This window comes from Acipenser ruthenus, chromosome 2 (assembly GCF_902713425.1).
Source record: "Acipenser ruthenus chromosome 2, fAciRut3.2 maternal haplotype, whole genome shotgun sequence".
Lineage (NCBI taxonomy): Eukaryota > Metazoa > Chordata > Actinopteri > Acipenseriformes > Acipenseridae > Acipenser > Acipenser ruthenus.
The window spans coordinates 3,014,510-3,039,067 of NC_081190.1; the positions used below are offsets into that span (position 1 = coordinate 3,014,510).

Sequence of the window (24,558 nt, forward strand, 5' to 3'; positions counted from 1 at the left end):
ACGGGGCACAGCAAGAGAGGGAGCAGAGTACAGGGCACGGGGCACAGGGAGGAGGGAGAGGGAGCAGAGTACAGGACACGGGGCACAGGGAGGAGGGAGAGGGAGCAGAGTACAGGACACGGGGCACAGCAAGAGAGGGAGCAGAGTACAGGACACTGGGCACAGGGAGGAGGGAGAGGGAGCAGAGTACAGGACACGGGGCACAGCAAGAGAGGGAGCAGAGTACAGGACACGGGGCACAGCAAGAGAGGGAGCAGAGTACAGGACACGGGGCACAGGGAGGAGGGAGAGGGAGCAGAGTACAGGACACGGGGCACAGCAAGAGAGGGAGCAGAGTACAGGACACGGGGCACAGGGAGGAGGGAGAGGGAGCAGAGTACAGGACACGGGGCACAGCAAGAGAGTGAGCACAAGGAGTATGTTTGAAACGAGTTGTGTGAGCAAGTTGAAGTGGAACAGAAGCAGCACGCATATAGCTAGTCTAAAGTCAGTTGTTAACTAGTATAAGGAAGAAGTACATGAGCATCTGGGCACTACTTGGGGAATTCCGATCCAGAGGATGAAACTTCCAGCCCTGCCTTGAGAAAGAGTGCCCGGTGTGCAGGTACACTGGATCAATCTATTGCTCTTACCGGAAGATAGGTGACTAATATAATATGTCTAAGAATATATTTGCTATAATTGTTTGCTGTTTTATCACTATGCAATAATGGAATGTTATTAAATTAACTGCATAATTAGATACAGTGTACTCAATACTTGTAATTATCTTTACTAGTTTCTTATAGTTTTACCCGGATGGACTGCCTATGAAACTCCACCAACGCACCTCAATCCTGAATTATAGGACCACGCATACACAAGAAAGTGCACTGCTGTTGTCTGTTTGAGCAATCAAAGTGTTCCGCAATTCCACAAAGCTTTGACTTTTATTTAAGGACTAAATAGTTTAAAACTGGTCTAAACTTTGGACTTTAAAATAGTCATAATTTCATGCACACAAAACATTTTAATGAAAACAGACTTAAAAAACCCCTGCAATGTGGTGGTTTCTGTGCACACTTACCCCGTCCTTCTTATCCCTCTCTAGGGCGCCATGCATGAACTCCATAGACACGTCCTCGTTCTCATCCAGCCACTGCAACACAAACTGCTCAAACCACCTGGCAGGGGGAGGGGGAGGAAGAGGAGGGCAACGCCATTAGCAGGGAAAGGAAACTCAAACACCACTGTGCATGGCCACACACACACACACACACACACACACACACGTGCTGGCACCAATGCTTCACAGCAATAAACACACAAGCTTGCACCAGACACACAAAATCAGACATGCTCGCCACATGAATGAGGGGATGCCCACTCCACTCAGACACTCACATGACTTTGCAAACAAGGACTAGGGGTGTAACGATACACTGCTCTCAAGAGACAATGCGTATCTCGATATGCAGGTTGCGATACAAGGTGCATCAGGATACATGCTATTGTCCCGTGTGGCTACTTGTATGGTGTATAAAAAGATCAAATGGTTATTTAAATGAGGGACCATTTTGTTAAAAGACAAAAATGTCATGAGACAGAGAGAGAATGTATCCATAGCAACTATAAAATCAAAATCAAAAGTATGATACGATTTATCATGTAAAGAAAGTAGCACGATTCCCTAACATCCCTTACACTCCTAACAAGGACTAGATGCCCAGAAAGCAGCCGTACTCACGCAGGGTACTCTGGGACGCTCCCCTTGAGTGCAGGCAGGTCTCGCACATACTCGTTGTAGAGCCACTTCACCTTGAAGTGCAGGTTCATGTAGTCTGCACTCTTGCACAGCCTGTGCTTCTCATGCTCTGCGGCAAAAAACAAAACAAAAAGGCTACACCAGAAGTTTCAGGCTTTCAAGATCATCTACTTCGCTCAGATTACCATAACAAAAGCCTCTTGTTGTTTTGCAGTTTATAATTTTTTTGGTTTTCACTGGTGAAGCTCATATTTTTCTGCCACCACGCTTTTCACTACACAGGTAATTGGATCCCACTGGGGCCTTGCTACTGCACATGTGACCAGGCTTTAAAGTTATATCTGTAAAGTGTTGTCAGGATGTTAACAATGAAAAGAAATGACAGGTACGTCATTTAAACAGTTAAAGCACAGACTTCTTCGCCGTTGTCAAGCCAACATAAAGAACGACAGGCCTTTATTTAAAGCTTCCTCATGATCAAGCAAGCTCAATGCCTGTTTCCCCCTACCTCTCGGAACCTTTGGTGCAATATCCTAATTTCCAAAGAGCTAGGAAAGGATCTGAATGGGAGGACAGCTGCTTGACAGAGCTTGGCCGGCTGCGTTTGGGAATATCTTACCACCGTTGAAGCGGACTCTGCGAATGCGGAACACGACGGGGGCTGGAATGTGAAGAGCCAGACGGGAGAGAAGAAACCAATGAAATGAACAGAGGGAAAAAAGGAGACAGAGAAGGTGACAGACAAGATGAAAACAGAAAAAAAAGTGAAACACCATGAAATGAAGACGTACAGTGCAGTACAAACACAGACAGCGGTCTCTCAAACTGTATCTACTTAATAATCTACTTCCTAACTAATCTAAATCTCAACCCAGCCCTGTTCTGATCCTCCCTTCCGTACATGCCTTGGTGTCCTTTTGTCAACTAGAGGTGTACTGTAAGCCAGAACACTAACCATACCTTTGTAAACTGGAGACTTTTGAATTGACTTGTTAAATCTCTGCTATAAAACCCGTTATGAATCTCAAACACCACAAAACAACACTGGTCTTCGGATTTTGTTTTGTTTTTAAATCATACATTTGACATCCTTATTTTCTTTTACCTGTGAATTATGAATTCAACTTTATACCTAAACTCAAATTAACCCTGTAATACCCAAGTATTTTTGCAATGCGAAAATCTACTTTATTTCAGTAACTAGGTTCAAATTTTTGTAAACACCCCCCCCCCCCCCCATATCAACCAACACAATGGCTTGTGAGGCTGGATTTAAAAAATAATAATTGCATTGTATTATATGTGATATAGAAATTGGCATTACAGGGTTATACTTAAAAAAAACCAACTATGAGTCTATTAGTAAAAGTAGGAGACAGTAGCGGTCCTCTAGTTTCTACACAGCTAGCCGACCTACGATCTACTGCACTGTGCAATCCAGCAGCCAATCTTACCACTGAGCCCCTTACTACAGCGGATGTTATCCAAAACTGAAAAACAGAACGAGAGAGACAGGACAGAGACGAGTGAAAATGGAAGAGGAGGAGAGAAGAATGAACAGAGTCATGTGCAAGAGGACAGTGGTGATAGGAATGCAGCCCCCATGCTTCAGCTTGTCCTAAATTAGGAGCTTTCATAAAAACGACCGTCTTTGGTACAGCCGATCACAACTCCAGGTGGAAAATGCAAGATTTACCCAGATGTGTTGGGTTATGGCTCCTTATCTGAAAAGTGATTCGATACGTGATGCATTTACAGTCCTCAAGAAGAGCCCATATGTTTCCAGTACTCTTGGTGGTGAAAGGGAGTTGCTGTGCTGTAACACATTGTAATGACCGTGGGCTGGCCTGCCTACCTTCCATTGCATACATCATGTCCTGGGCAAAGAGGTTCCACATCACCTCCGCACTGATCTTCCCTACATTGAGCTCCTGGGGGAATCTGAAACACAGAGGGGAGTTCTCAGCATCTCAAACCAGCATTTACCAGCATTAGAAATCAGGCTTCTGTTTTACACTGATTATTTTTTTACATTAAGGCTTTTCGCAGATTTCGTTTTTTAAAACCAGTACTAGTAAAATAAAATTTCCATAAAATGCACAAAAACTACAGTTCATAATATTATTGATAGTATTTTTTTCATGTAGTCTAATATAAATAAATGCTTACACTCTATCTGTAGGATCTGCAGGGGAAGCTGTTTTAATGGAGTTTGGTCTTTGTAAAGTCTTACACAACCTCAACAGAAATGAGCATGAGGTGCCAGTAGAGAGCCGTCTCATGTAGTCTCAGTGTAGTTATAGTGCAAAAGACATCAACGAAAATGGATTCTACTTAATGTTACTTTTACAGAACAACAGATCTTTCCTTTAATATGGCATTCTGTTAATTGCAAAACAATCCAGATAAAAAAAATGATAATATTTTGTTCCTGCTTGAAAAAAACAAACAAACCCTGGACTGCTAGGGGCAGGGGTAGTGGAGGGGTGGATTGAGACCCAGCCCCCGCATCGTTCCCCCGCCCCCGCATCGTTCCCCTGCCCCCGCATCGTTCCCCTGTCCCCGCATCGTTCCCCTGTCCCCGCATCGTTCCCTTGCCCCCGCATCGTTCCCCCGCATCGTTCCCCTGCCCCCGCATCGTTCCCCTGCCCCCGCATCGTTCCCTTGCCCCCGCATCGTTCCCCCGCCCCCGCATCGTTCCCCTGCCCCCGCATCGTTCCCTTGCCCCCGCATCGTTCCCCTGCCCCCGCATCGTTCCCCTGCCCCCGCATCGTTCCCCTGCCCCCGCATCGTTCCCTCGCCCCCGCATCGTTCCCCTGCCCCCGCATCGTTCCCTCGCCCCCGCATCGTTCCCCTGCCCCCGCATCGTTCCCCCGCCCCCGCATCGTTCCCCTGCCCCCGCATCGTTCCCCCGCCCCCGCATCGTTCCCTTGCCCCCGCATCGTTCCCCTGCCCTTGCATCGTTCCCCTGCCCTTGCATCGTTCCCCTGCCCCCGCATCGTTCCCCTGCCCCCGCATCGTTCCCCTGCCCCCGCATCGTTCCCCTGCCCCCGCATCGTTCCCCTGCCCCCGCATCGTTCCCTTGCCCCCGCATCGTTCCCTTGCCCCCGCATCGTTCCCCTGCCCCCGCATCGTTCCCTTGCCCCCGCATCGTTCCCCTGCCCCGCATCGTTCCCCCGCATCGTTCCCTTGCCCCCGCATCGTTCCCCTGCCCCCGCATCGTTCCCCTGCCCCCGCATCGTTCCCTTGCCCCCGCATCGTTCCCCTGCCCCGCATCGTTCCCCCGCATCGTTCCCTTGCCCCCGCATCGTTCCCTTGCCCCCGCATCGTTCCCTTGCCCCCGCATCGTTCCCCCGCATCGTTCCCTTGCCCCTGCATCGTTCCCCTGCCCCCGCATCGTTCCCTTGCCCCCGCATCGTTCCCCTGCCCCCGCATCGTTCCCCTGCCCCCGCATCGTTCCCCCGCCCCCGCATCGTTCCCCCGCCCCCGCATCGTTCCCTTGCCCCCGCATCGTTCCCTTGCCCCCGCATCGTTCCCCTGCCCTCGCATCGTTCCCCTGCCCCCGCATCGTTCCCCTGCCCCCGCATCGTTCCCTTGCCCCCGCATCGTTCCCTTGCCCCCGCATCGTTCCCCTGCCCCCGCATCGTTCCCCTGCCCCCGCATCGTTCCCCCGCCCCCGCATCGTTCCCTCGCCCCCGCATCGTTCCCCTGCCCCCGCATCGTTCCCCTGCCCCCGCATCGTTCCCCTGCCCCCGCATCGTTCCCCTGCCCCGCATCGTTCCCCCGCATCGTTCCCCTGCCCCCGCATCGTTCCCCCGCATCGTTCCCTTGCCCCCGCATCGTTCCCCTGCCCCCGCATCGTTCCCTTGCCCCCGCATCGTTCCCCTGCCCCCGCATCGTTCCCCTGCCCCCGCATCGTTCCCTTGCCCCCGCATCGTTCCCTTGCCCCCGCATCGTTCCCCTGCCCCCGCATCGTTCCCCTGCCCCCGCATCGTTCCCCTGCCCCTGTCGGCACTCATTCTGCAGGCTGCACTCACTGGTTTAGGACGAGGGTGTAGGAGTTCTTGTCCTCCTCAATGATGGACACTATGAGGGTGATGAGTTTGGGCCAGAAATCCAGGTTCTTGATGCTCGGCCCCTGCTCTTCTGGGGGCACGTCCTTCTTATTCTGTTCAATCAAAGAGCAGCAAGAGTTGAGACCAGCTCATATTGGTGTGATAGTCGACACACAAGCAAGGGTCTATACACAAGCAAGGGTCTATACCCATGGTACAGTCTACACACAAGCAAGGGTCTATACCCATGGTATAGTCTATACACTAGCAAGGGTCTACACCCATGGTACAGTCTATACACAAGCACGGGTCTATACCCATGGTATAGTCTATACACAAGCAAGGGTCTATACAAAGCACGGGTCTATACCCATGGTACAGTCTATACACAAGCACGGGTCTATATCCACGGTACAGTCTGTACTCACCGGGTCAGTCTGGTACTCGCGGCTGTACAGCTCCTGGCAGTTGTTGAAGATGTACTCGTAGGTGGAGTTCAGGCAGGCCTTCACACAGTCCTTCACCACCTGGCTGGCCCTGGGGGGGCTCTGCAGCTCCTGCACCTGCAACCCCAGAACAGACAAGCCTCAGCTGGCATGCTTTACACAGGCAGAACTGGACCTCTGCTTTTACAAGCCACATCATTTCATTAAAGCAGATAAAAGCAGAGAGCCTGGCCAATATGACGAAAGCAAGTGCTCCCTCATATGATTCCATAGTTCAAGAATTTGGTTTGGCCGTGTTGACAGTAACAAAGCTTGTGGAATTACCAAAGCCTGCATCAGTTTGTTAAGGGTTGGGAGCTATCTAATTTATTCAAGCTCTACACTACTACTTCAGAGGAAAGTGTCCTTTACATGTGGAATCCATGGATGTTTTCAAAGCTCTGTCAATAACAAAGTGAACCTCACACCGGACACAGGGCAAGCTAATTTTCTTCGCTGGAGTAGTTGCACCAAACGCAGCGATCAAACTCCTTGTCCATTGCTTTTGCACACAGACACTCGCTCCTGGCTCCTGACTGGTCACGTCCAAAGCCAGCAATCCATTTCTAAATCCGTCCGGTGTGAGAAGGGATTGAAACTTCTGTTTTAATTATTTTTATTAAATCTTTTCAAAAAATAGAACTTATGGTCGATTACAAAAAGTACATAATAATACAAAAAATATAACATTGAATGGATATTTTTTAAATGATTTGACTTATGATTTAAATAAGTGACATAGAAAAAGCAAGTTTAAAAAAACAATATAATAAACAGCACCTTCCTCTGCAACAACCTTTCCAAGTGTAAAGTGTAAAGCACAGGATGTTTCCACTCTAAGAAGCGTGGCCCCTTTTCCCTTTCTAATATTTAAGAGCTTGTTTCTTTAGTATTCTTGATGAATATCATGCTTAATTCATTTTAAGTTAAAGGAAGACCTTGGGAAGTTATTCCCAAAATGAAAGCCCCCTTTACTGACACGAGGGCCTGAAGCTTCCCGTCAGTGTGTGGTGAAATAGAGAGTACAGTGGCGTGGGACGTTACCTTCATTCTGAAGAAAGTGATGCTGGTGAGCAGATCCACCGTGGATTTCAGATCTTGCAGTCTGTCCGGGCTGCTGGCTGGGAAGTTGTTCTGTAGGACAAACGCATCAGAACAAAATCAATGCAAAAGACGAAGAAAGCAACCACAATGCTCTTCCGTAGTTCAAGTCATGGCTTCAACCTGATATGAACTTGATGTATACATGGACATCACTCATAATATATATAAGAACATACACAAAATATACTCATTCTTCAAATGTTGTGACTACCTGCCACCAAATCCATAATACACTTGTGTTTGAGGTAAAGTTTGGGGCTCACACATTCTTAAGTTTTCTAGTGTAACAGGGTGGTGGCTGTGTGTGGACCAGCACAGGGATTCAACCCCAGTTTGCATGAGCAGTTCCAGAGCTGAAGGGGTTAATGAATACAGTATGTAAGGCAGTACATTAAACAACACTGCCTGCTGCCAGGGAAACAAGAGCCCTCTTCAAACAGGTGCAACTCATATCCTCAGGGCTTTCCATCAAATGTGCAGCATTTTTTAAAAGCACAGAGAATAAAATAATGCATTATTACAATGGTTAGCTTTAGGATACTGGAATCACATAATGATATGCAGTATAATTATTTTAGTTTAATTTAATTTAAACAGCTATTGACTGATCCCCTTTAATAAAGAAATCTAATCTAAGGCCGCTCTGTGGTGTTTACTCACTCGGTACATGGAGAGGTCGATGCGCAGGGAATTGTGAAGCTGGTCGAGTAGCTTAACAAACCGCTCTTTCTGTTTCACAAGGACAAAAAAAAAAAAAACAGGTTTATAAAATAAATAAAAACTGATTTTACTTGAATTTAATACAACTTAACATCTTCTGATCATCTAGGCTGGTTCTTTAAGGTCCTGTCCTCGTCCAAAGTAAGAGCACGAATATTAGAGACAAAGGGCCATGTTTTCAAAGCATTTCCTCTATTTTAATTAACTCCTATCTTTTTAAGTGGCAAGACGTCTGTTAATTTTACAAACCTAGAACCAAACTAAATAATATACAGCAATCCAAGTACTCTTAAGCACTTTCAATGTGTTTTTTGTTCTCATTTTGTTTAAAAACAGTAAGAGCCAATTAAAGACCGGAGTCTTTACTTAACACTTATTTTTTGAAAGGTGTAAATTCAGTAAGCTGAACTTATGGATATTTGTTTAGACCAGTGATCTGCAGAAACAGCTGCTGCATGTTCCCACACAATCACGCTGCCCCCTGCTGGCAGGGGAGTCCGTACCCCGAAGTTGGAGGCGGAGAAGCGGTCAGAGGCAGACACGTTGGTGGAGGCGGTGGTGTGAGCGTAGTAGGCGTTGATGTTGGCAAGCAGGGTGCTCATGACCGCTGGCACGCCCGGGCACATGTACTTCGACGACAGGCAGGCAAAGTGGCTGCAGGGACACAGAGGATGAGAATAACATTTCAAAATACATTAAAAAAAACAACACCCCCCCCCCCCCCCCCCCCCCACCTGCTTCATGCAGCACCTTCCAGGAAATACAATTTTAATTATTATTATTATTATTATTTTTTTTCTACAATAAATCATGTTTTACTTATTAATTTAATTTTAAATTCAACACGTTATTCCAATCACAAACACAAGAAAGTGCAGCGGATATGTGGCGCCACGTCGCCTCAGCGTGCAACGGAAACTCACGTCATGGCTTGGTAGATGGACTCTATCCCATAGCGCATGGCGAACTCGTCCACAATCTCCTGAGCCACCTCGTCGAAGTAGACCTTCCAGGCATCGTCTCCCTTGGCGTCGGGGATCTTCACCATCCCACTGCCCTGCACGTCCACCAGATAGTGGAACTCGTTCTACAGCAGCACAGAAACACACAGGGCTTACACACACCCGGAGAGAAGTGGAACTCGTTCTACAGCAGCACAGAAACACACAGCGCTTACACACACCCGGAGAGAAGTGGAACTCGTTCTACAGCAGCACAGAAACACACAGCGCTTACACACACCCGGAGAGAAGTGGAACTCGTTCTACAGCAGCACAGAAACACACAGCGCTTACACACACCCGGAGAGAAGTGGAACTCGTTCTACAGCAGCACAGAAACACACAGCGCTTACACACACCCGGAGAGAAGTGGAACTCGTTCTACAGCAGCACAGAAACACACAGCGCTTACACACACCCGGAGAGAAGTGGAACTCGTTCTACAGCAGCACAGAAACACACAGCGCTTACACACACCCGGAGAGAAGTGGAACTCGTTCTACAGCAGCACAGAAACACACAGGGCTTACACACACCCGGAGAGGAGTGGAACTCGTTCTACAGCAGCACAGAAACACACAGCGCTTACACACACCCGGAGAGAAGTGGAACTCGTTCTACAGCAGCACAGAAACACACAGCGCTTACACACACCCGGAGAGAAGTGGAACTCGTTCTACAGCAGCACAGAAACACACAGCGCTTACACACCCCCGGAGAGGAGTGGAACTCGTTCTACAGCAGCACAGAAACACACAGCGCTTACACACACCCGGAGAGAAGTGGAACTCGTTCTACAGCAGCACAGAAACACACAGCGCTTACACACACCCGGAGAGAAGTGGAACTCGTTCTACAGCAGCACAGAAACACACAGCGCTTACACACACCCAGAGAGAAGTGGAACTCGTTCTACAGCAGCACAGAAACACACAGCGCTTACACACACCCGGAGAGAAGTGGAACTCGTTCTACAGCAGCACAGAAACACACAGCGCTTACACACACCCGGAGAGAAGTGGAACTCGTTCTACAGCAGCACAGAAACACACAGCGCTTACACACCCCCGGAGAGAAGTGGAACTCGTTCTACAGCAGCACAGAAACACACAGGGCTTACACACACCCCGAGAGGAGGTTGCCACAGGATTTGTGCAGTTGTACCAGGCTTTCCTCATTGTTGCACTGTGCATTTACCATACTTTAACCTGGTTGGTCATTTTTATTATGCTTACCCATACTTTGCTATTCTTTAGAATGCTTGCCTATGCATTAGCATGCTTTCACTATCTTTATTACACTTCGCTATGCTTTTACTGTGTGAAACTTTAAAAAGGGCAGGCCTGCAGTATCATAGTGCGGTCGCCAGTTACAGATCCCCCTTAATACTACAGTACACACTGTGGACATCCTGCCTGCCAGTCAGCATTTCAGTCACATTACAACTACAGAGATCTCTCTGCATTTAGCTATTTAGCAGACTTACTTTATTGAAGCCTTTTATTGTCCAAAATTCCTATGGTGTGCACTTGAAATGGCCAGCGTTTATTACGTTGTTCAACTACAGGCTATATTTAATCAGTAAGATCAGCCATAATGTTTTGGAGGAGTTACCTGGTGTTCCATTGGAAACAGTGTCATAGCTGAATGATTAAAATATATCCTGCATTAACAAAACACTGGTGTGTTTGAATTTGTTTTTACAGAAACATTACAAATGAAGACACAGGATCAAAATCAAATATTTTTCTCCGGGAAAGATTTCCAGTCTAGACATTTTGTTAAAGAATATTCTGGGCTTCTGGTATTACAAGCTGCTCTGTCCTTGTTATGGATGAACAGCACTGGCTTGCAGTGCGTGGGGGGGATACCTCGTGCAGGCAGGTGTACTGGATGTGGTACGGTGCCACCTTCTCCTCTCCTTTGATCTCCACGCTGATCTGCAGCCGGATTGCTCCTGACACGGCAGACTTGTCTGTTCTCTTCTCTGGGGAGACAAGCAGGACACAACAATTCAAGTCAAACAGGATCATAACCATTCCACTCCTGTCTCTATCCCCCCTGAACACACAGCAGAGGGAGGCAAACAGGACACAACAATTCAAGTCAAACGGGATCATAACCATTTAACCATTCCACTCCTGTCTCTATCCCCCCTGAAAGCACACGATGCTGGCTAGGGTCAGGGGGAGGCAAAGGGAAAGACTTCAGGGACTATGGGAATAGTTCTATTCTGTTGGCTGCTCTCATTGCTACATGTTTGATTACCTTTAGGTTCCTTTTTTCTGCATGTGTGTAGCATGCAGAGTGACTGAAAAGAACAGAGGCGTACAGAAAAGAACACACTATCCTATACCTGTCTTATAAACAGGAAACTCAGATTTTTCAGGGTATTTTCTTTTGTAATTGGGTTGCTCAAGAGGGCCAAGTTCTGTGTAGGCGTTCCTCCATTAGGGGTTGAAGATACATAAACCACACGTGATGGAGAAAAGGGTTTCCCCTTATACAAGTTTACCATAGTAAAAGCAGACAAAGAGTAAAACTTTCTGTAAAAAGAAAAATAGCGAGGTACAGTAAAGCATATTAATAAACATGGCAAACCAGGGTAAACTTCAGTATGGTAATTCATGCACAGTATAAACATGGGAAAACTGCAAAAATACTGTGATGAAAAAGGGTCCAGAGCAAAAGAGTGGAACAAAAAATATATATACAAAAAAGAAGCACTGCTTCTATAAGTTCAGTATCCAACACACACAGAGACAAGTGCTGTTAATCTGGCACTCTCTAAAAGCTTCCATTAAACAAGCAGGAACATGTTCAGTGTGATTGCTTTTAATTTGCTCAATGACTGCTTAACCTCCACGCAGCATGTCAATGTGGTCCATCATTGAACGAGAGCCTATTGGTGCGACCTGTCATTTCTCAAGGACTCTCTTGCAAATGAGAAGCTAGCTCCCAAAGTGAACTGGATTAGATGAATTAGTTTCTGTCCTGTACAATTCGAGTGCCCTTATTCCTAGATCTCTGCAGTCTACACATTTGTTTTTGTTTTATTTACAGATGTAGTTCTCTTACCATAAAATGATAGTTCATTTAAGCAATTGGTCTGGGCAGTTTGTAATGCGAGTCTGCACCAATGTGGCAATTTCGAAATTGTGCTTCATCAGAGATGGAGAAAAAAAGTGAATCGAAATTTAAGATCATAAAAAAAAATGTATACTGAATCAAAATATTCCATCTACAGTGATCCTGATCTTCAGAAGGCTTCCGCGACTTTGAAGGATTATTTTTGATTAGACTCTGCTTTCAGGTTCGGATCAGTAGACCCCAAGAGTCAGGCTGTGTGTACGTGAGAAGAACTTAATTGCTGTGTTTAAACTCTCTCTTGGAGAAATTAACTCATCTGCCTGCTTCAAGCCGATTCTGGGCTACTGCGTAACGGACAATTTAACTTGGGGCAGTAATACCGTATAACACTACATCCATGCACCTTTCATTTCATATCTCTAACCACATTCCCCAATCATTTTAGCGAATTAAACTATGCAACCATTTAAAATGAAAATGTTACATCACTATTAACTCTACAATAGGTACAAAATGAATAGCTGAGTTTTTAGAATCCTTCATTTTTATTTGCATGTGTTTAATCAATATTGTCGTTGCAGAACAGTAGTTCTGGTGTGAAAGAGAGAGGTACTAGTGAAGCACCTGCTTAGTGCCTCCGTTGCCATGGAGAGTGCCGTTTATAACAAGGGTCTGCATCATGCCCCTGTGACCCCTGCAGACGATTAAAACATTACATATGAAATGCCTTCTTGTAACTGGATTACTACTGAATTATCTGGTTGTAAGGTGCCCACAACAGCAGATGTGGCCCTTCAGTTATTCCAGTGCAGGTGAGACTCTCTAGCTGGTACTACAGGTATGAAGGGAAAAAAATGGGCACAAATAAGTTATACCAAACAACCCTTTAATTTTTTATTTATTTTTTTTACATTTGAACAACCTACACTGGAAAAAATGATAGAAATACACAACACAGTTCAATTCATCACTTAAAGAGCGCTTCACGCCTCGCGGAGCAAACGAGAAAGAACAAGCACCAGTTCCCAGAACGGCCAGGACATTTTACATCAGGAGTGAACAGAGCAAGCGAGACAGGAGGACAGGCTGACAGTCAGTCAAACTCAATTAGGAGAGTCGTGCAGGCAGCAGAGGGTTTGCAAGAGCTGGGAACGATATGATCAGATGTATGAGACCTATTAAGAACACCGGCAGCTGCATTATGAACCAGCATGCAGGTCAGTGAAGGAAAGCTGAAGATCCTTTGAGAGTGGGGATAAGCAGAACAACCTGCCCTATGCACACCTAAAACAATTGCTAATAGTATAAAGCTAGCAAGGAACTACTTACTGTAGCTGCAGGAAGCAGCAGTTACAGTAAGTTGATGTTGCAAGTTGTTTAATACACACGGCTTTAGTACTATTTAAAGCATTTTCACCCTCTCTGAAATCATTTTAGCCCTGTTTTTTCTCTTCAATTTAGCATGTCCATTACGTTCCTTCACCGCAGCCAACCATGCCCCAGTCAATTGTCCAGGAACTCTACAGTGTATGCCAGCAAGCTGCCAACCTCTGACCAGCCCTGGCCAGTAGAGTTCACTGTTACACAGTCCCTGCAGGTTTTGCCTCCCTATCCCGCGAGAGAGTCAGGGCAACGCTCGCTGTGGACTCCCCAGCTCACAGCCAGGACACATACCTGCGCTGCCTTGAATGTATGACCCTCCGTGCACACCACACTGTTGTGCCTTTACCAGGTGAGCCATTCGAGGGCCCCAAAACTCCAACTACTTAAAGCCACGGTGCGCTGCACTCTTATATCTTGTATTTCCTTTTATAAACACCGTTGTTTATGTCTCCCCTCACTAATAGATACAGCACATGCTGTACTTCCTCAATCCTGCTGTCTTCGAAACTCGAGGCAGGATTTGATAACCAACTCTTTACAGAGGGTTCAGACAGCGTGTTTTTCATACAGACTGAGAACCGACCGACCCCTTCACCCTGCCCTCAGGGTTGCTCAGGATTCAATTAGTCACTCTGAGCACCAGTTTCCATGGCTGATTTTTCTATGGTAATCCAGTTACCATAGAAACAACAAGCCTGCTAAACTTCATGGCGCTCATATTTTATTCTGTCGCTGGTACAGCTGTTTCTAATGTACTTCTTCCTTCCATTTAACTTAACAATCTGTTCCTCTGTCTTTAATTACCATACTGTTGTAAGCTACACTCTCCAGGGCAGCAGTGTGGAGTAGTGGTTAGGGCTCTGGACTCTTGACCGAAGGGTCATGGGTTCAATCCCTGGTGGGGACACTGCTGCTGTACCCTTGAGCAAGGTACTTTGCCTAGATTGCTCCAGTAAAAACCCAACTGTATAAATGGGTAATTGTATGTAAAAAAAATAATATGATATCTTGTAAGTTGCCCTGGATAAGGGCGTCTGCTAAGAAATAAATAAATAATTATTATAAGCCGCGTGCTTCTAGGCAGTGCTAACATAGCTCTTCTGTCAGCTTTCATCTGCAAAACAATGCGGAGACGAGTTCTAGAGCAGAAATGCACCAGTACAACACTACATATTGAGATGATTTGCAGGGGTGCAGTTTGCCTTCTTTATTTGTTTATACAGTATGTTGTTACCCTGATTGGATGAGCCCAGTCTCCTCCTTTATATTTAGAGAAAGTAAATGAAAAGTGCAAGATTCACACAGGTTTTTGAGTTTACAAGCTGAAACAAAAGCATCGCTTGTTGGTTCTATTTCTATAAATAGACCTCTGAATCCAACCTGTCAAAAATCACATTAAAAATCAATGGTGTCTGACAGCTGAAAACCAACAATGTGTGGAGCCCTCAGCCATGGAGATGAGCCCCGTGTGTAACACCTGGTTTGATACTGACCCAGGTTGTACCAGACGTCCATCTCCCCGCTCAGGGTCCGCACCTCGATGATGGTCTGCCCAAGGAAGTCGTCGGACTCTCGTTTCAGCCGCTGCTTCACCCGGGACTTGATGTCATCGTCCTCGTCCCACACGCGTACCTTGATGCGGTCAGAGGAGTTGTGGCACTCACTGCAGACGGGAGTGGAGGGGAGACAAGCATAGGGGTTCAGGGAAACTCCACGGCACTTCAATCATTTGTATTTTTATTTTCTAATTAACGGCAGGATAAACTTTTGAGTTGTCCCAAAATAAATCTTAAAGTACAACATACCTATATGCTGTGCATTTTAGTGTACAGAGCTATATATAGATTTATAGATACCTCTACAGCACATGCAGCAGTTACAGAAAGTAAGTTTGTTCCAAACATTGCATGTGTAAGGCATCGTTTTAACTGAATACATTTACAATTAAACATGCACATAAACAGATCAGAAGTTGCATCATAATTTGAGACCCAGTGCTGAGCTTTAACAGAGTTCCTACAGAAACTTTCCTTTAGAATAATTCTGTGATCATTTCTAAACATGAAGTTCAAGCAGGATATGAGTTCAGCCTCCTGGGGGTTGTCCAACTAATGGAATGCCATGTCTGTACAGACAATTGCACGACACCAGAACTATGCAATTTCACTTTGCCTTTCCAAGCACTAGGTTTCCCAAGGCTGCAGAAGAACTCGTTTGAATCCCTGAAGGACCTCTCTGGCACACTGTTACTGGGTTCAGATGACACGGTCATCCTTTGTTGGGGCTTTTCAATGTTTTTGACATTTAGCTGTAATTGTTTTATATAAAATGCTGACAGCACTTAGACATTTAATCAGAAATCCCTGGTTCAGAATGAATACAGTACTACACACTGTGCATTCCTGCATTCTGATACCAGAGAGGCCGTGGGGATGCAGGGCTGGTAATAACCTGCTTAGTAATAACTATCAGCTCCCCAGTGGTGAGGGGATGGGCACGTATACAAAGTTAACATACACAAAGAGTTGGGAAAGAGCGACTTTCTAGACTAATCCCAACGTAGAAGACAAATAAAAGTCTATTCATTTTCTTCAACACTTTATGTAAGAGCTACTTTATCTTCATTTTATTGTTGTTCTTTGAATGAACATGAAGTAATGCAATCTGCATGAGGATTAGCAGTCTTCCATGATGCGCCTACCTAATTTACAGCTGTTACAGTAAACTAGCTGCCTCAACCCAACCTTGGCAAACGGTGTATTAATATACATCGGCAGAGAGTCTTTTTGAGAGCTGATGAAATGCAGCTCAAGGTAATGATTGTCTAAATGATGTCTCCTGGCTCCAGGGAGAACACAGACTAATTCATTACTGAGCTGAAATTAGAACAAATGAATACTTAGTGTTCAGATGTTCATGTTCCATGTACAGTAGTTATCGTCTATGCTGTTAATATACTGTAGCAATAAGACCCCATGGTGACCAGATTTACCCAGTTAATTTGAACATTTCTGTCTGTTCTCATTCCCTTCATGACTTCATGTGCAGGAGTGTTTGAAAATGTTCCAGTTGCCCTGCATGTACTTGTGAGTATATTTCCTGACATTTCAATATACTGCACTGCAGCTTCATTCAACTATTAAAGTGGCAAGTGGAGTGCAAAGGGATGAAGGAGCAGAGACGAGACACTCACAAGTGGAACTTCTCCTCCCAGACAGGGTTGAGGTTCCCGTAGATGGTCTTGGTTCTCTTCTTGGTCTTGCCCACCTGCGCGGTCACGTAGGGGTCGCTGGAGCCCGTCTTGTCCTTGGCTTGCAGACCCTGTGCACACACCACTGTAGAGAAACACAGAAACACTGTTCGTACTGCCTGCTCAGGAAGGGCTCCAACTGCTCCTTCCACACCTGCTGTCCCCTCTCCTGCATGAAGAGCTGCTGTAGAGACCACACAAGCCCTCCCCCTTGTGTAACAGAGTGGAGGCTGGGAGAGAACCGGCAACCGGGGACACAGCAAGCAAGGATCTTAACTACTATACAAAAGAGCCAGGCTCATCTGCATGTGTGGTTATAGAGCTTTTAGCATCATCTCCCCGTCGGAGATCAGAATCTGTACACTGCTGCATACACATCAAGAACACTGCTGTACTGGTCTTGTGTTATGAAAGTAATGACTTGGAATCCTATTTATACTACAGGCTAAGGCTTACCGTCTCAGAGATGCAAAGGGAAGTTGGTAAAGGAACATTCTGAGATCAAGCTCCTTCTGCATACAGTCTTCCAGATAACAAAAGTTCAACACCACCGTTTAGAAACTTTAGAAGCCCATTAAATCCTTTGCATGCATTCAAAACCCCATTCAAATCACCCCATTCTTTACTGTATGTATTAGTCAGACTGCGAAATGCACTTTATCTTTGTACCTATTCATATTGCGTTTGCTTACTGTTTTTAATGCATTTGTAAATCGTCTTTTTTCTACTTAACATTCCACACAATAAACATGCTTTGGAACCCAAACAATAGCTGTTTTTCTATCACACAAGAGTTGAAGTGTTTCATGTTACGATGCCAGTTTTATGTAACAGTTTAGTCATCATAATCAAAGCAAGTACAATAGTTGTATTTAATAAATTATATATATATATATATATATATATATATATATATATATATATATATCCGCATTCTCAACTTTTATAAACTTTACAGTTTACTTTTAATCCTGTGCTGTGGTTTTTTTTCTTCCCTGCTGCGTGGTTATAGCCTTTTGAAGTACGGTTTGAAAAAGATTTGACAACACAGAAGACCATCACAGAGGAACAAACAACAGTCCTTTATACAGTAAATAACACAGAACACAAACAACATTAAGAAAACCTAATTAATAAGCACGCAAGTGCACACCTTAGGAAGCTATCTGGCCATTCCTTACTCGTGGCATAAAACGGACGGAACACAAGACTGCAGGCAGCACCCTCCCCGTCCCGTCCCGTCCCGTCCCGTCCCGCCCCGTCCCCCTGTCCCGCCTCTCCACTCACCGTTGATGGTGATCTTGGCTGACCACTTGGAGGTGCCATCGAGCACGCTCTGCTTGATGGTCTTCATCTGCTGTGCGTGCGCCATCTTGGAGATGACAAAGATGTCTCTGATGAGGTCGAAGATCTCTGGCTTGTTGCGCTCACGGATCTTCATGCGGTCCTTCATGGCCATGATGATGTTCTGCGTGCGGTCCTCCGCTCCGTGCTTGGAGCTCTTCTCCGCTGCGCCTGCATGGTCACGGTACACGGTCACAAACAGCCTCAGCCATGCCAGCAGGGACTATTTTTTGACATTTTATTTTTATCCGTTTTTTTATCCATTGTTAACATACAGGTTGTCCCTTAAAAAGTAAGTAGCGGGTTCCGAAAAATATACCATTACACATCTTCCACATGTTGCTTCCACTGTTTCAATAGCATACTTGCCATTTGGCCGCTCTTATTGCAGTGGAACGTCGCATATCCGACCGTCACATAACTGCCCTGATCAATTAGCCGCCTCGCTAAATAAATAAATAAATAAATAAATAAATAAATAAATATAAAAATTAGTCTACCCAGAATTTGACTGTAACAACTACTAGATTCCTTACAGCTCCTGGAGTCCTGGATTTCAGAACTACATTTGTTCAGGTGTATCATTAAAATGACAAGGTTCCAGCAGTCAGGCCCTAGGCAGATCTGCTCGGCACTGATCACACTTTTCATCACAGCATGATGAAGTCTTATCTGAGTCTGCAGGTTCACGAATAAGAGTTGTTTTTGCAGCTATGGGGGAGGCAACAAATTAAACAGGGGTCTGATTGCACAAACTTTGAGTGATTAAACACAGCCATGCACCTGGGGCTCTCTCCTCACCAAAGGATAGCTGGTCTTTTATTGTTTCCATATAACAGAAACATTCCCAAAATGTACTTGATACTGGTTCTAACTGAAGTTCCAGGACTGGCTCGGAATGCATGTTTTGGTATTTAGGCATACATTTAAAAAAATGCATTAGCTAATGCCTTACATTTTAATTTGCAAATGAAACGTGTAGTTGCATTGTAACTACACACCCATCTATGTAATTACTGGTTCGTTACAGTGTAATTAAAGAGTAAGTAGCGGGGTTCTGAAAAATCTAGCGTTACATGTCCCCATGTGTTGCTACAGCTGTCTAAATGAAAGTACCTGTCATTTTTATTTTCAGTGTTAACATCCTGCCAACTTTATTTTACACTTATAACTTTAAAGTCTGTTTCAAAGCTCTTTTCAAAATGTCGGCTCTGCACTGATAGTGTGTAAGGATTACTGCCCACATTGTCGAACAGGTAACACAGCAGCAATGATCCATGATGTGGTACGGAACAGAGCACTTCTTATGTTTTTTTTTTGTTTTAATTGCGTAAAAGAAACTTAAAAGTACGTTATTTAAACAGTTGTAGCAACACGTGGGGACGTGTAACGCTATATTTTTCAGAACCCTGCTGCTTTACTTTTTAACTTCAGCACTATGGAAGGCATTAGCTGAAACATTTTTCTACTTGGCCTAATAGTTTGTTTACTGTTCTACCTAAAGGGCCTACAAATTATGGATGCAGAAATAAATAAATACATAATATGTTAAATACCAGTGCTGAGCACTGCTCTTCTAAAACTTAATGTATAATCTTCTAATTCCAATTCTGCTAATCAAACTGTAATGTCACTCTGCCCACTTTTTAGGCCTGTGCATTGTAACAACACATTGGAAGTTTAGAGATTTCCTACAAAATCAAGTTAGTTTGTGATGTGTTGTATGCACTGTATTACTAGCTGCTGCAGCATGTCCATGTTTCTCATCTACCCAGAATACACTGCCTCTGATATCACAGGAAACTAAACGAGAATTCAAGAACAACTTCACCTATTCTGACATCACTATAACTTACAAACATGTTTTTGTTTTCTTTATTTAACTACAAAAATTGTAGCTATTTTATTGTATCAACGGTAACTGTACAAATGTATATTAGCAGCATATCCTCTCCCTACTACAGGTGCCAAAACAGCATAAGAGTGGAATTAAAGACTTTTAAAACAATGAGCTGGATTCACTCAGCTCTTGCTCTACTGCAGAGTGTGCAACGGTTGTTTGACTTGTTTTCTGAAAAGAAAAAGAAAATCTAAAACAGAAGCACATGAAATGAAGTCAACCTAAACAACACACTAGTTAAAAGAATGTTGATGTCATACTCATATCAAGTCACTCTTCAAGGACCGTGTTCTAGTCTTTGTATGTTTAAGATTCAATTATCTAGCAGTTTTCCAGCCCAAAAGAACCCTGATGACACCTCTCCCACCTCCAGTAGTGTGTTCGGTTCAATAGCCATCAGGCCGAAAGGTTGAAAAGACAGAGCGTTAACTTACGCTGCAGACAGTCTGCGTTGAGCAGGTCCTGGCACTTCTCGTGGCACTTGACCCCGCACTCGGAGCAGCGCATGCCCTGCCTGGCGATGCCCCACAGCAGCCCCTCGCACTCGTAGCAGTAGGTGGGCGTGGTGGCGGTCCACACCTCGAAGTTGTGGGGCGTCGTGCAGGAGATGGGGTAGATGAGGGCCTGCAGGGTCTTCTTGTAAACATGGTTCTTCTGCACAGAAACAACACAAGAGAGAGTTCCACATGCTGCACAGAATCTGTTTATCAGCCAACACCTTGTGTGTATTTGTCTTTTGCAACAAGAGTCTCAATTACAACAAACTTTGGCTGGGCTTGACCCAGGGACCAAGAGGGTAAGGGCATTGTATTCAGAGGAGGTTTACGGCAGTGATGTGTGGGACATATTCCCTGAATATGATAATAATACATGAACGTGTATTAGAAATGTCACTGGATTCATTGAGAAACAGGGCAAACTGCTGTGTCTTGCAGACAGACTGAACTATGTGACCTACTGATTAGGTGACTGGCGCCTGGACTGGATTAGGCTGAGCGGAATGTTGAATTATGTGCAGATAATTCACACGTGCAACAACAATCGTTTTGACGCAAGGAAGACAAACTATTGATGTCCCAGTGGAACAGAACATTCAAACATCAAAGGACTGGGAGTTTAAAGAGGCAAGATATACAAATGACCTCATGAAAGTAGCTACTCAGCAGAGTGAAAAAGACTATAAATATCCAAGCAAAACTAAACATTTTGCGCTCCACATCGAATGCTAAACAAGGTGCTGTCACTCTGCTAAGCAAAGCTGCAACTCCGGGACTCTGCCTAAAAACAGACCCAAGACGAGGAAGCAAGCTGCAAGCGAGTCAACGACCACAAGCAACGAGACTGAGGCCCGGCTGGAGGACTGCTGTAAAACTTACAGAGACTGTTATCAGACAAACCAGTCTGGGTCTGCTGGACACTTAAAACCACAGTATCCAAAAGAAACGGTGCCCTGCTACCTGCGAAGCTAAAAGATTCAACGAAGAGGACAGAGAGGACGGGCGCTGTTGTGGATCCTATACCGAGACTTTGTTGCAGCTGTTTGTTGATTCTATCGAGAATTGAAGGCTTTGTTGCTGAGTTTGATCCAATGTAGGATTGAAGACTTTGTTGCGGAGAGGAGAGTTTTTGTACTGGACACTTCAACAGATTGAGTTTCCAAGCCAGCAGACCAAAAGTCTAAGCTTCAAGGAACCGTTGAGTATAATTCCAGTTGCATTTTCCTTTCATGGAACTAAATTAATTGTAACACATTCACATAGAACTGAACTGTTAATTATTTAGCTTGCACACTTTGCATGTGAAATAACTTTGTGAAACTTGATGAAGTAACTATAAGTAATCTACCTCATAGTGTTGTATGAAGAATTTATTTAAAGTAAACTTGCCATTTCATTAATCTATATACTATTAATAAGCTTAATGTGATATATTCTAAGTCATCATTTCAGTCTGAGGCTGTGCTTGTATGTGGGAGTGTGTGTGTGAGCAAGCTACTAGCTACGTCACAGCCTGCTCGAGCTGTGCTTGTGTGAGAGGAGACAGACGGTGTCATGATTCAATTGCCTGCTAGCCACCATGAGTGCAGAGAGAGTTTTGAATTGTGTTTGTGCTTAGAGACTAAGAGATTTACTTTCTGACTTTTCTGATTTTGGTTTATTATTTGTGTACTTAATAAAATACTACTATTGATTAAACATTCCTTGTGTCTGCGCGTGTATGTGTGTTCATAGTAAATCCTCGATTTTTGTAACATGTCAATTAAATATTATTAATAGGAGAACTAATCAACCCAGATAAACATTACATTATCAAGCCCCCCTCCCTCCCCCCAGTCTGCTCACCAGCTCCTCATCCTTAAGGGACGTCCGCGTCGCAAGCGCCGAGGTGATTCCCGCCTTCCTCGACTGAACCAGGGACTGCATACAGCAAAACAAGAGAGCGCAGGCATTACAAACTGTACAATAGAGACCACAGAAATACACCTCGAAAACATGAACAACTAGGTCCAGATTCCTTGACGTGTCACCCGTTTAGAAATTCTTACGATCTAGAGGTTTACTTACTGGTGAACAAGAAAAAGAAAACAAAAAGAAAACTAAAAGTCTTTGCTCTACAGTATATGCAAGTCATACTTAGATAGGCAAGGATAGAGGCTCTGGCAGCAATTATGTTGGTGTTTAACAGTCTGTATTTTTCAGTTTGTTTAATGGAAACCTCTTCTCTTCTGTAATTTACATCATGGATTCTGGTGACTTAATCATAAATTATAATGCCACCAGAGCGAGAACACAAAATATACCACTGTAATCCACTCAAGACAATACATAGTTTGTGAAACACTTACCTTGCTGTTCAGTTTTGAAGCTAAAAGTGTTCACGTTTTGGAGATTGTACTTTTACTACGTTTACTCTAGATGGTACCGTTTACACAGCGCCACCATGTGACATAGCTGTATATTACCATAGAACTGCAGCTGTCGTTTTGCAAACTTATTTACGAAACCCCCAATTTAATTATGATATGCGACTTGTGTCCACTAAAAGAATCTGAAACCTTCTTACACAAGCCTTAACTTAAAAATGCATGCAGAAATGGAATATTTTGCAACACTTCAAATTAAGAGCACCAAATAGGCTTTTTTGTTACATGTTCTTTATTAATAGTTAGTGAAACAATTATGACTCCTTGATAATTAGCAATCTGTCTTTATTACTCCATGCTCATCAGAGCAGGGATACAATTAGGCACTAAAAGTTCATTAATAATTGGAATGCAATACCATTCACAGGGTAATTAAGATCTATGGAATGGGAATTAATTACTACTACAAAAAAAGTTTGACTTTGATCTCCCAATGGCTTTTACGCCACAATCTTGGCAAAGACATACATTTAGGTTGTGGATGAGCCACTTAATCTGAAGTGTATTCAAGACATTAAGATACAGCTCGATTTCAAGTGTATATCTCAAATGTCTTTTGGATTTCCAGAGGGATGTAGAAAAAAATAAATTAAAAAAAGCATGACCTTTCAGTGAATGCAAGAATCGTGTTGTTACATTCAGAGACCAGTACTGGTATATTGTGAGAGGAAAACGGGGATTGTGTCATAATGTCTGCCCAATTATAAGTGTGCTGATCAGTGATGGATTTGTCATGCCTGGAAATGCTTCATGATAGGAGAGCTCAAAACATGGAACTACAGGGGAAAGGTCAGGTTAGGAGGGGACTAACAAAACCATTGGAAAAAAATATTTAAAATAAAAATAGGACTTTTTTTATTTTTCTTTAATGGGGGAACACGGGTAAAGTGTACAGTTTCACTTACCATAGCCTGATCAAGAAGATGGATTGCGTACAAAAGAATTGTAGAGAGTTAATAATTTAAAGGGATTTGATTAGAACCAGGGGGAAATGCTGTTAAGTTATTTAATTAGTTTTTTTAAAACACATGCACGATTGAACCTGTCCTGTAGAATTTAAAAAAACAGTTTGCTACTTATTTTTTTGTTGCTATGACAACATGTTGTTTTCCCTATCAACCATTCCGCAATTTAAAAAATAAGCTTGCTAATGACTTTCAGTTCATCATCTCAATTTTCTCCCTGGCTGAAGAAAATGTGCTGCATGAACCACATTCCCTTAGAGGGCAAACAAAAGGTGACATCATTGTTCCTACAGACTGGCTATTATTCCGGATACAGCAAGAACCATGTCGCATCTCAGAACAGGTACTACTCCCAGAATCCTGACTGAACCCCTGCATCAGCTGGCTACCCTGCTTACCAGACAGCGCTAAACAGGAAACGTCAGTGGCAAATTAACTGTTGCAGACGTGGACCTATTACAGCAACCCGTGTTTGCGGTTAAATAAAGTACACATATGCTGCATGTAAACTCTGTCGTGATTATGCAGGATATTTAAATGCAAAATCAATGAACATTCCTTGCTTGCAAACATGTCATGTTTTACTGATGCTAT

At 44.3% G+C, this 24,558-nt stretch overlaps 1 protein-coding gene across 5 annotated transcripts in view; it reads right to left on the minus strand.

The window, feature by feature from the left end:
* LOC117974004 (protein unc-13 homolog B-like) overlaps window positions 1-24,558 on the minus strand; it is a 209,773-nt gene that overhangs the window by 27,678 nt on the left and 157,537 nt on the right. For 4 of the 5 annotated variants that reach the window (XM_058986356.1, XM_058986360.1, XM_058986346.1 and 1 more), the window contains 15 exons: window positions 22,419-22,493; window positions 20,511-20,730; window positions 18,120-18,347; window positions 16,776-16,917; window positions 15,076-15,245; window positions 10,981-11,096; window positions 9,032-9,195; window positions 8,612-8,762; window positions 8,049-8,117; window positions 7,329-7,418; window positions 6,228-6,362; window positions 5,782-5,912; window positions 3,600-3,685; window positions 1,727-1,853; window positions 1,067-1,163 (listed from right to left, as the gene is read on the minus strand). In XM_058986356.1, the coding sequence (XP_058842339.1) occupies window positions 1,067-1,163; window positions 1,727-1,853; window positions 3,600-3,685; window positions 5,782-5,912; window positions 6,228-6,362; window positions 7,329-7,418; window positions 8,049-8,117; window positions 8,612-8,762; window positions 9,032-9,195; window positions 10,981-11,096; window positions 15,076-15,245; window positions 16,776-16,917; window positions 18,120-18,347; window positions 20,511-20,730; window positions 22,419-22,493 (2,001 nt within the window). Of the gene's footprint in view, window positions 1-1,066; window positions 1,164-1,726; window positions 1,854-2,363; window positions 2,406-3,198; window positions 3,235-3,599; window positions 3,686-5,781; window positions 5,913-6,227; window positions 6,363-7,328; window positions 7,419-8,048; window positions 8,118-8,611; window positions 8,763-9,031; window positions 9,196-10,980; window positions 11,097-15,075; window positions 15,246-16,775; window positions 16,918-18,119; window positions 18,348-20,510; window positions 20,731-22,418; window positions 22,494-24,558 lie in introns of all 5 variants that reach the window. The other variant, XM_058986353.1, reaches the window with a different exon arrangement.